Below are 12,684 nucleotides of genomic sequence, written 5' to 3' on the forward strand. Positions count from 1 at the left end.
TGGGCTTGGCTTTCGTTGACACGGCTCCCTTTACCCATTTGCTTTTCCTACCCGTTTTCCTTTCCAGGTGACCTCTACATGGCAGGCCTGGCCCAAGGCATGTACAGCAACCTCCCAAAGCTCGTGGCCTCCCGGGATGGCTTCCAGGGCTGCCTGGCGTCAGTGGACTTGAACGGGCGCCTGCCAGACCTCATCAATGATGCCCTCCATCGCAGTGGGCAGATCGAGCGTGGCTGTGAAGGTACCACCTCTGTCTTTTTAAGCTGTAGCCTTGTTGCAAGCCTCTTTGCTGCCTCTGCCAGTGCTCCTTCATCGGTTTACCTTTCATCCCCTTCCCCGTCTGACCCTGCGTCACCATCCGTGTCCTCTTGTCTCTGGCTGAGTATGTCAACATATGTGCCGCAGGCTCCGGGAATGCATGTCAGTCCGTCTGCTCACTGTCACATTGCCATAGAGGACCTTTCCTGACACTGACATCAGGCTTCTCCTCACTCGTGTCTTTGCTTCCAGCATGGCTGAAAAGGTATCAGGGACTTTAACTGATATCTTAGTACATGAGGAGTCACAAATCGGGGACTTCTATATGAGTGTCACCATTAATAAAATGTATGTCACTAATAGTGGCTGCATTATTTAACGCAGACTGAGCAGGAGGTAGGAAAATGATGTGAGACTGCCTTGATGGGGGAAGGGAAGTAACAGTTATTGAGTACTTGCTAGATGTCAGGCATCCTTAGGCAGTTTCTTAGTGTGGTGGAGTGGAACAGCATGGGCTTTGATGTTGTAGAGATCCGGATTTAGGTCCAGGTAGTAGTTCCTGTTGGCTGTGTGGCTTGTGGCAAGTTAATTAACCTTTCCGAACTGTGTCTCCTCATCTGTAGAATGGGACAATAAAACTTGTCTTGGAAGGTAGTATATGTAAGTCAGAGTTAAATGTAGAATGCCTGGTACATACATAGTAGGTACTCAATAAGTGGTAGGATTATTATTTACAAATTTTATCTCATGTGAGACATTTAATGGCATTGCATGCCAACCCATGCAGCACAACAAACCATGCTCAGCCTATTTCTGTAGGTGATACACTGTCTCTTGAGGTATTAACTGAATTTTATAGGTCTTTTGAGTCCAATAAGTTCTTTGCAATAAAATCCATCTCATTTTAACCAGCAGGGGACAGCAGACATTCTCAGCCTTCCCCAGCCTCCTTGCATAGGTTGAAAAGGTGACTCAAATCTAACCTGAGAGTCCAAGAGGATAATCCAACCGGTCACCAGGGCCCATGTATTCTTTAGTCTGGTTGAGCGACATGGTCTTTTGTGCCATATATTGTGTTTTCTTGTATCCCTCATTAATTTACCACATCAAACCTGTTCATTCATCTCCTAACTGTTCAGCTTCATTTATCACTCCTGTTCTTCATCAGCTTCAGTCCTTCACTTGCCATCTAAAAGCACCCTTTAATAAAAAGCTTCTGATTAACTTCCCAGACTGATCTGTAGTATGGAAATCGTTTCTCTTCACCTAAGAGTCAGTTTCTCATTACCATTTTGCACTAGTAATAAGGCTTATTGTCCCTATAACCCTTCCAGTTTTCTTTTAGCCAGAAATATTTCTTAAATTCTGTTGGCCAAATACAGTGTGTGTGTATGGGCAGACAGGAAGTTGGGTATCACCGACCATTTAAAAGTAGCCACTTTGCCTTCTTCTCCTGAAAATGCACAATTTCACTCAAGAGTTTTTGTCCTGTTGGCCTGCTCTTAGTTCCTTTGGGTATTAAGAGAAATCCTGAAATTGCTGCCCTATTTGGGAATTGAGTATCTTAGTTTAGGGGACTGTGGAATGACAGGAATTCCAGTTTTTCTGGAATGATTAACGTATCAAGTCAAGTCATAGTATAAAAGCACATGATCAAAAGCACAAGGCACTCTTCAAATGTTAAATATTTTTATCATGCCATCAGTTCTGCAGATTTAGAAGTTAACAGAAATCATCCATTTAACTCCATAGCAACATTGCCTGATAGAAATATAATGTGAGTCACGTATGTAATTTTAAATTTCCTGGTAGCTACATTTAAAAAAGATTAAAAGTAACAGGTAAAGTTTAATTTTACAGCTATTTAACTTACCCCAGTATATCCAAAATATTATCTTTTCAGGATATAATCAATTTAAAATTTTTAGTAAGACATTTTAAGTTTCATATTGAATCTTCAAAATCAAATGTGTATTTTGTACTTGCAGCACACCCAGTGCAGACCACACCCCTTTAAGCTACTCAATAGCCATTTTCATCTATGGCTACTGTACTGGAGGCATGGTTCTATAGAGTATAAAAATTGGGGTATGAGGAGGTAAAGCTGTAGCATTGGATTAAAAGAAAGTCTAAACCAACGTTTATAAAAGTGGATTAAAATATATAGTGCAAAGGTGGAATGGACCCCACGTAAGAGAGCTTTAGGGGAAGAAATTGCCCATCTGATTGGAGACAGTGTTCCTGTCCCTACCTGTAGCTCTCTGTGCAGTTTATGGCTCATCACAGGCATTATGATGGGTTCTGACCTTCCTCTGAGTATGGGTGATGGCTCAAAGCTGAACATTGTGGCTTGATGGCTCTATCATCCACATCTATGGCAAGTCCTATGGGCCTAATAACACCGCACTCTATTGCCATGGAGATAATTACGATGGTTGCCCATGGCACATTATGAGCTTCCCCCTGGGTGGCGGGAAGTGGAGGACGAGTGCTCAGGGAAGAAACCCCTTGCTTATTGTATACAGATGACTGAGGTAATTATCATAAGGGGCCAGGAAAAATGGCCAAAAAGTGGGTTAAGGCATAAATTACTGTCATCGGAAGTTTGCACTATTGTGAATAAGACCTTGTAAGAGATCCCAGGAGCTTTTTAGAACACTGTGGAAGATGATGGGGAGTGAAATGAAGGGCACAGAACCTTGGAAAGACTCCAAAAAGAGAACCATTCTCACCCCGAATCTCTGTACGTAGTACGGGACCCTCAAGAAAGCCTTTGACAACTAGGCAGAGTCATAGGAAACAGAACATACTTCTTGATTTATCATTTCTATGCCTAGACTAGGAAACAGGTAGGGGATAAGGATTCATTACCAAAGAACTAAAACCTGAATCTTGTCAAGATGGTGGATGTGTTTTATTCTTATATAGCTGGGATACACAGGCTAGGATATATTGTATGGTCTTGTCAAAGTCATTCATAATGACCCTTCAAGATCCCTAAGTAGTAGTTGTATTACTTTCCCTATTATATCTAACCCAAAAGAGTCCAAAATTATTTTAAAGATTCATTAATCCACTACTCTTTGGCTCTCAATTGTTTATAATAAGAGAGAAAAAAGAATCCTGAATTAGATTTTTATTTTATGTTTCTAATATATGCAGAGTGCATAATTTAGAAGTTGAGTGCAATTTCTGGACAGCTTAGCCAACATCTGACTGTGACCTGCAGCCTCTCAGTTTGGTCTAGGAATTTTTAATATTGTCTGATTCATTACTTGGCTGGTAAATATCTCTTTCTATCTTGAGGCCAGCTTTGCTGCAGAAACCAAGGCATATATTGGCTAGAAATTCGATTCCACACTTGCAGATGGTAAACATCTGAGAGAAACACTCATGCTTCATTTGGAGACTGGCATAAATAAATAAAAAAGGCATTGGGTTGGGTGCCATTTTGCCCACCGCCATTTGGGTTTGGCTCCATTTTTTATAAATTAATCCAGTTGAGATGGTGGGTGTCCCCAGATCACCTTCATAGCAGTGCCCAATTCTGGTGCCAGTTTCCTTGGTGGCATTTTCAGGAGGTTACAAGGGGCTGTCCCTGGCGACTCTTCCATGTTCAACTCCTCCATGTGCAAAATTCTTTTTGTGGGCTCCGTCTGGTTGTGCACACCTGTCTTTCAGTCTGGCCACATCCTACCCCTATTTCTTGATGTTTATCCTGACCGATGGGAAATCATGTCTCTGGACCATATGCCTTGGGGTTGGCTGTGTGGTTGTGGGAAGGCTCCTGTACCACTGCTTGTCCTCCGTCCCGGCCAGCGTTGCCCCTGCCCCTGCTCTGCTGTCGTGGCTCTGATGCACCCCTGGTCTGTGCATTTCCTGTCCGTGCTGTCTCCGGAGCACCTGTGGAGCATCTCAAGTGTCTGTCCGAGTGATGTTGGTTATGCCGATTGTGTGTTCATTTCTGTAATGTGACCCCCCCGTTTACTCTGCCTCTTACTAACCTCTGGTTATTGTTTTCGCCTTTTCTGTTCTTTCGCTAACAAAGTTGCGTTGACCAAAGCTGACCTGCAAGGTAGAGAAGGTTCTTGTTCCCATTACTGCTTTGGACTGAAAGAAGTCCTGTGTCACCCTCGGGATCTTTAGAGGCCTTCAAGCTGTCACACCTCTTGGACAGTGGTGGTTGTGGGGAAGGGGCTGAACCCTGCGTTCTTTACAGACAGTGGCAGAGAACCCGGATCGCTGCGTGAAAAAGAACCGCATGGGCGAGGAGACTTGGGGATGAGAATATGCTTCCATTTGGGAGAGATCAAAGAGGTTTGACAGCACCCTATGTGGTGATGACCCACAGACATATTAATCTGTTTCCAGAAGTGCCTCTCCAAGTAGTTGTCATGGAGCGGGTAGGCTCCTTTTAATTTACCCATTCCAGACAGAAGACAGCACTTGGAAAAAGAAAATAAAAGCCCACTTGTGTTCTTAATTTATTATTTTCTGGGTCAGGGAGGTCATTTCTCAGAGCAGGACTTTTGAGTGCTTGGAACTTATGAAAGAGTATGCCTTTTTCTCTTAACTCATTTTAAAGACATCTTTTAGGCATTTGGGAGATATTAATGTCATTAAAACATTTTAGAGATTTATGTCCCCTATTGGGGATTTTGATGGAGCACTTTAATTTCCTGTTTTGATTCCACAGAAAAAAAAAGTACTCTTGGGGAGGAAGAGGTATATTGATCTATCGATTTTATCCTGAATCCCCTTGAAAATGCCTGCATGTTAGATATCAGTGAATATCTACTGCAGAAACTGCTTCTCCTACCATTCAAAGAGGCACCTTTCAAAGTCTGTAATGGTTCACCTGTCCTGTCGTGTCAGAACTTTGATGCAGAACAGCCAGACAAGACCCAGCATTTTAGATATCTTTCAGCTGAGAGTTAAGAGGGGTGGGGGAATTGAGCCTGGGATGACATCTGTGAATTCACAATCAGCACCAATTGTTAGAATTAAGTAGACGGAGGTAGCTTTAAAATAATACTTTTGGGGCTTCCCTGGTGGTCTAGTGGTTAAGAATGCTTCTGCCTGTGCAGGAGATACAGGTTCGAGCCCTGGCCCAGGAAGATCCCACATGCTGCGGAGCAAACAAGACCGTGTGACACAACTACTGAGCCAGCGCTCTAGAGCCTCTGAGCGGCAATTACTGAGCCCAAGGGCCACAACTGCTGAAGGCCGCGCCCTATAACCTGTTCAGTTCAGTCGCTCAGTCGTGTCCAGCTCTTTCCGATCCCATGAACCGCAGCATGCCAGGCCTCCCTGTCCATCACCAACTCCCAGAGTTTACCCAAACTCGTGTCCATTGAGTTGGTGATGCCATCCACCCATCTCATCCTCTGTCCTCCCCTTCTCCTCCTGCCCTCAATCTTTCCCCAGCATCAGGGTCTTTTCCAATGAGTCAGCCCTTTGCATCAGATGGCCAAAGCATTGGAGTTTCAGCTTCAGCATCAGTCCTTCCAATGGACACCCAGGACTGATCTCCTTTAGGATGGACTGGTTGGATCTCCTTGCAGCCCTGTAACCTGTGCTCCACAAAAAGAAAAAAGAAATTACTTTTCACCTAAAAGATCATTTACTTTGCAATGAGTTGTTAAATGTCATGTCAGTAACCAGCCCAAGTGTCTCTCGGGTGGATATCAACTAGAAGTCTCTCTCGGCCATTTCACTCTCACTCTTTCTTCTTCATCTCAGCTTAGCAGATTCACCAATATGCTAATATGTCATAAAATTGATGAAAAGAGCACACGCTGGGTTGGTACTTTGAAGTCCTAGGCAGCTGTACAGTAGCTTTCCATTTCATATATGTATGGCCCTTTCAGTAATATGAAAGGCTGTTGTTTTTAGACACTCTATTCAGTTTTCTAACTAGATCTACTCCATGTTACTCTGTAAATGAATGGGAGATAAAAGCAAGTAGGATTTGATCTATAAAGAGACAATTCAAGATTGTCAGAGCATCTTGTGACCAGATACTTTTAGATAAAACTAGACAGCTGCATCTCCCCCTAGGCTTTATGGTTCTTCATGGTAAGAACTATTTCTGATTTTGAATTCCCAGGAATTTACATGGGGACTTCATATGTAGCAAAATGATCTGACATTTCCCCATTCAAGGGATAAATGGTTTATAGAAATTATAGTTCATGTCTATGCCATACTATAAATTGTTGACCAAAGTGTAGATATGTATTTGGGAACATAATAGTTTAGAGTGTCCTAATTTGCACATCTGTAGAAGCAGTCTAGTCATCAGGATGATTTTTATGTTACTACTCCATTGACCAAATTCTCTTCCATTCTTGTGATGATTCACCAGTCTCTTTCTGGCAGGAGACTGTTATTCTTTGTAATTATTTTGAGTCATCTTACTCTTTCTGGATATTATGGCAAAAGACCTTTTAGGATGCAAATACCTGTCCTTTCTGTTTTCCTGGCATTGGGGTATGGGCCATTACTCATACTTGCCTTTGCAGCTGCAACCTGTGGACATAGATAGTACTAACTACCCTAATTGTGAAGGACAGTAAAACCATTTGACAAGGAAAGGAGGCTAAAAATGAGTCTAAAAAGTAAAGGCAAATCATATTCAGAAGGAAATATAATGGTGGATCTTGGAAGTGGCGTGAGTCTGGACAAGTCAGCAGCTTGAATCCTCTTGTCCTTGGGTTGTTAGGGTGTGGTTTTTTTTTTAAATATTTATTTGTTTGTTTATTCATTCATTTCATTCATTCTTCTCCAGTGACATCAAATAGACCTGTAGGAGATCAGCCAATAGCTACACTGCAGACTGAAAACCCCTATGCTGGAGGGAACATGGAGCCAGCTGTGTGGTCTCAGAGAAGGGCTGCTATGCTGCGTGGGGTCTGGTGGGTGCTCAGGAGAGATTTTCTAGGCAGACTTGGAATTGAGTCTGAAGGAGGACATGTTTTAGGTAATGAGAGGTGGAAGCTCATTTAAGAGCTTGGCCAGTTTGAGCGCCTACCAGAAGCTCCATTTGGCTGAAATAATGGGCAAGTGGGGATGTGACTGTGGATGAAGCGGGCCCAGTAGGATGGAGACAGGTGACGTCAGACCTTTTGTGAAAGGGACTGGACTTTACTCCGGGGGTGCTTTAAGGAGGACAGAGACTCAGGTCAGATTTTCATCTTTTCAAGTTCACTCTGACACCCAGGTGCAAGATGGATGAGGAGGACAGGAAGTAGAAGCAGAGAGTGGTTCTGGGGGAAGTAGCACCTTCCAACGGAAGAGCTGTGAAACTGACCCTTGGTACTTGTGTGGGCTAAGGAGACAAGTATGTGTCTTTCTGGGATGGAACCTTTGATGAATGAGGAAGAAATTGAACTTTCTCTCCTGTGTATTTCCTTCCCGTCCCCACAGTGTCGCTGTGTCTCACAGCAGATGCATTTGCACATCATACCTGAAAGTGTCAAGGAGGAACTTGATTGATGGCCCTGGTTCAGGTCAGACTTTGCACTCCTCCAGTTTAAGAGGGAGTAAGAGTTCCCTTGAGACCCTGGGAGGTGCTGCCTCACAGAGAGGTACAGGCCCTTGAGCAATAGAATAAATGTCTGTGGGCTCTTCAGGAGTAATTTTCTGATTCCTTTTTATTTGCAAGAGGGATATTCCTAGAGCAGAAAAGATTCCTAAAAGCTTATCCATTGAAAGAAGCTGCTCAACTATAAAAGCAGTATTAAGTTTGGTCTGTTGGGAATGAGGCAGATGAGTCATAATCATCAGAAATAAAAGAATAGCTCTTTATTGGGTTGGGTGATTAATCAGAATATCCTCTCCCCTCTTTCCATCACATTGCCCTCTTAGCAACTTCTATTTCTGGAGATGAATAGCTTCTTTTATGGAATGTAAATTATCCCTCTGCCCAGATGATGGGCAGGTGGGTGGGAGGAGCCAAAGATTGATCAGATTTGGTTCCAAGTGCTGCATGTCTTGAGTAAGTGAATAACTGTTTTTGGTTTGGATACCTTGAAAACCTTAACAGTCATTCAGGTCATTTTATAAGAGTTGACATCAGCCAAATACTTCTAGTGGGTATCCTCCAACTTTCCTTACTGCGAGGAATATAGTTCTTCACTTCATTTTCTTCAAAGCTAAGAACTGTATTACTTTCTCTATTGTATTTTATGTGATACAGTGTTTGACCTAATAGAAATCAGGTCCTCAAAAATGGTTTGCATTATGGGCAATAATAAGAGAGATAGGAATCAAATGGAACTTCCCACAATGGTTTCTGTCTCTCAACATTGAATGACAGAGGTTTTTCACGACAGAACTGTAACTATGACTTGCTACCTCAGTATATCTCATTGCTGCACTCCTGACTGATTTACCCAACTAAAATGAGTAGAGAGAACTTGATTTTCTTTTTCAACAGAATTGATAATACCCTTTATTGAGGATCTCTGTGTAGGCACGTGCTAAGGACTTTCTATATTGTGTCTCTACGATGATATTGGAGAAGGCAATGGCACCCCACTCCAGTACTCTTGCCTGGAAAATCCCATGGATGGAGGAGCCTGGTAGGCTGCAGTCCATGGGTTCGCTAAGAGCTGGACACAACTGAGCGACTTCACTTTCACTTTTCCCTTTCATGCACTGGAGAAGGAAATGGCAACCTACTCCAGTATTCTTGCCTGGAGAATCCCAGGGATGGTGGAGCCTGGTGGGCTGCCGTCTATGGGGTCGCACAGAGTCGGACACGACTGAAGCGACTTAGCAGCACGATGATATTGACCTTGCATAGTAGATGATTTTATCCCCAGGTCAAGGATGACTTTATAGGCCTTGCATATGTTGTCTAATTCAATCCTTACACCACGTGAGGTAGAAACAATTTCTATCTCCTTTATACAAATGGGGAAACTGGGGCTCAGAGAATTTAGGTAGTTGGCTCAATTTCACATTGCTGGTAAGTCATAAAGCTGGATTTTAAAGCTTATGGCCTTTCCCATACTATGCTATGGGATGTGAGTCCAGATTTGCATATTTCCAAAGCAGAAACAGTACAGAGATGACCAGAGAGTATCCAAGAAGGTCGACCAGCTGAATTTATGGTTACTGGTTTTCATGGCAATACTAGGTCACTAAGTTCCAGGTGATACTGGTACAGTGTTCATTAAAGCAATTTAAATTCATCTTCTCTGTCATTTCATTGAGCCTGACCTTTGAAATCCGTTCTCTCTCTCTTTTAAAACCTACCCTGTACTACTCCAACAAGTTGCTCCATCAGTGCTGAGAAAAGAAGGAAAGGCAGAAAAATGAGGCCCCAGTTTATATTTTCTGAGGCAACGTTGACTTTTGAGGACCTGTTCATGGTTGTTAAAAAGAAGGGGTGATCTGATCTAATCATTTGACCTTTGTTACCCAGACACCCTCTGAAAATAGGGTGGGTTGATCAAGAATTCTTGGTTTTATGACAATACCATTCTCTCATCTTTACACACACTCCATTCACATGACCTCTCCATTGTCTGGAAGTGTCCTGTGGGTAAATTGCTTTAGTCACCAAGTGTAACTATTCTGTGTTGTTTATTGGCCATCAAGGGAAGTGCTGTTCTGGAGCTGACATCAGCACAGGAATTTTCAGGAATTTTGCCAGCTGATCCATGTCATGTAACATGTATTATAAATACCTGGAGATTGGCTGTAGAGGAAGTATTTTATGCTATAAAAATCAGCTTACAGAAATGTTACAGATCAGGTTTTCTTATTGTTTTTTTTCTTATAGTTCTAGTCGTTGAATATTTAACAGTATAGGGAACCAAAAGCCATTGGAAATAAAGAACTCATGAGGTCATCTTGGTTTCCACCAATTTCCGTGTCCATCTTGGCTTATTTATACTCAGTGTGTGATTAGAGGGCTGAAGTTATTGAGGAGAACAAGGGTGCTACTGAAACTGTCCCAATGTCCCCCAAATGCTGGATTTTATCATTAGTGTTTTTCACTCACTGTCTTAACCAACTGACTGTTTTGAACCTTTGGTCAAGGAGAAGGAGCCATAGCACCTGAGCATGCTTGATGGGACCTTTCTGATTATAGGCTAAGGCATAGGTCTGGCCTTCAAGACAAAAATGTAAGAAGATCTTGGGAACATAATTGCTCTTAAGTCTTTCTGCAGTGAAATTTTATAAGAACGTTTAGGACCCTCTTCTCTGGCTTTGCTTAATCTTCTGTGAAATGGGAACCAGAGCGTTCCCTCTCAGCTGTTTCTTTATGAAGAGGGATGCTTGACACATTTAAGGATCATTGCTTTCTTACTTTAAAATTAAATAGAAATGAGCTGGGTTACTGCCAATTAAAAGGGATGAATAGTAAGTTGTCTGTAAATGACTCTCTTTGGAAAAGCCAAGAGGACCCAACACTATAAACATACAAGTACTTTGAGAGCTACAAAACCATCTTTGCTGCAGGGACCTAGACAGGCATGCAGCTCAGTAAGGATAACCTTATCCCTAAGGTCATGATGGAGGGTTCTGACAAAACGTGGTCCACTGGAGAAGGTAATGGCACTTCAGTATTCTTGCCTTGAGAACCCCATGAACAGTATGAGAAGGCAAAAAGATATGACAGTGAAAGATGAACTCCCCAGGTTGCAAGGTGCCCAATATGCTACTGGAGAAGAGTGGAGAAATAGCTTCAGAAAGAGTAAAGAGGCTGTGCCAAAGCAAAAACAATGCCCAGTTGTGGATGTGACTGGTGATGCAAGTAAAGTCTGATGCTATAAAGAGCAATATTGCATAGGAATCTGGAAAGTTAGGTCCAAGAATCAAAGTAAATTGGAAGTGGTCAAATAGGAGATGGCAAGAGTGAACATTGACACTTCAGGAATCAGTGAACTAAAATGGACCAGAATGGGTGAATTTAATTCAGATGATCATTATATCTCCTACTGTGGGCAAGAATCCCTTAGAAGAAATGGAATAGTCCTCATAGTCAACAAAAGTGTCTGAAATGCAGTACTTGGGTACAATCTCAAAACAACAGAATGATCTCTGTTCATTTCCAAGGCAAAACATTCAATATCACAGTGATCCAAGTCTGTGCCCCAACCACTAATGCCAAAGAAGAGGAAGTTGAGTGGCTCTATGATGACCTACAAGACCTAGAGCTAACACAAAAAAGGATGTCCTATTTATCACAGGGGACTGGAATGCAAAAGTAGGAAGTCAAGAGATACCTGGGGTAACAGGCAAATTTGGCCTTGGAGTACAGAATAAAGCAGGGCAAAGACTACCAGAGTTTTGCCAAGAGAACACACTGGTCATAAAATCACCCTCTTCCAACAACACAAGAGATGACTCTACACATAGACATCACCAGATGGTCAATATTGAAATCAGATTAATTATATTCTTTGCATCCGAAGATGGAGAAGCTCTATACAGTCAGCAAAAACAAGACCAGGAGTTGACCTGTCTCAGATCATGAACTCCTTATTGCCAAATTCTGACTTAAATTGAAGAAAGTAGGGAAAAACACTAGGAAAAACCATTAGGTCAGGTATGATCTAAATCAAATCCCTTACGATTATACAGTGGAAGTGACAAATAGATTCAAGGAACTAGATCTGACAGACAGACTGCCTGATGAACTATGAGTGGAAGTTCATCTTATTGCCCAGAAGGCAGTGATCAAAACCATCCCCAAGAAAAAGAAATGCAAAAAGGCAAATTGGTTTTCTGATAAGGCCTTACAAAATGCTGAGAAAAGAAGAGAAGTGAAAGGCAAAGGAGAAAAGGAAAGATATACCTATCTGAATGCAGAGTTCCAAAAAATAGCAAGGAGAGATAAGAAAGCCTTCCTAAGTGATCAATGCAGAGAAATAGAGGAAAACAATAGAATGGGAAAGACTAGAGATCTCTTCAAGAAAATTAGAGATACCAAGGCAACATTTCATGCAAAGATGGGCACAATAAAGGGCAGAAATGATATGGACCTAACAGAAGCAGAAGATATTGAGAGGTGACAAGAATGCACAGAAGAACTATACAAAAAACATCTTAATGGCCCAGATAACCATGATGGCGTGATCACTCACCTAGAGCCAGACATCCGGGAATGCAGAGTCAAGTGGGCCTTAGGAAGCATCACTATGAACAAAGCTAGTGGAGGTGATGGAATTCCAGCTGAGCTATGTCAAATCCTAAAAGATGATGCTGTAAAAGTGCTGCACTCAATATGCCAGCAAATTTGGAAAACTCAAGAGTGGTCACAGAATCAGAAAAGTTTAGTTTTCATCCCAATCCCAAAGAAAGGCAATGCCAAAGAATGTTCAAACTACTGCACAATCGCACTCATTTTACATGCTAGCAAAGTAATGCTCAGAATTCTCCAAACTAGGCTGTTGAAACAGTACGTGA

At 42.2% G+C, this 12,684-nt stretch overlaps 1 protein-coding gene and 1 long non-coding RNA gene across 5 annotated transcripts in view; one reads left to right on the forward strand and one right to left on the reverse strand.

Annotated features, from left to right (window-relative positions):
• LOC145513646 (uncharacterized) overlaps positions 1–2,637 on the reverse strand; it is a 29,591-nt gene extending 26,954 nt beyond the window's left edge. The window contains exons 1-2 of the long non-coding RNA XR_014059615.1: positions 2,565–2,637; positions 718–875 (exon numbers count right to left, since the gene is read on the reverse strand). This is a non-coding gene — a long non-coding RNA (uncharacterized LOC145513646). The remainder of the gene's footprint in view (positions 1–717; positions 876–2,564) is intronic.
• The window catches only part of NRXN3 (neurexin 3), a 1,799,700-nt gene that overhangs the window by 871,830 nt on the left and 915,186 nt on the right, over positions 1–12,684 (forward strand). For all 4 annotated transcript variants that reach the window (XM_081510568.1, XM_081510570.1, XM_081510571.1 and 1 more), the window contains one exon: positions 68–241. In XM_081510568.1, the coding sequence (XP_081366694.1) occupies positions 68–241 (174 nt within the window). The remainder of the gene's footprint in view (positions 1–67; positions 242–12,684) is intronic.

The sequence above is a fragment of the Giraffa tippelskirchi genome, chromosome 7 (genome assembly GCF_054371585.1).
Source record: "Giraffa tippelskirchi isolate mGirTip1 chromosome 7, T2T-mGirTip1v1.2.pri, whole genome shotgun sequence".
NCBI classification, from domain to species: domain Eukaryota; kingdom Metazoa; phylum Chordata; class Mammalia; order Artiodactyla; family Giraffidae; genus Giraffa; species Giraffa tippelskirchi.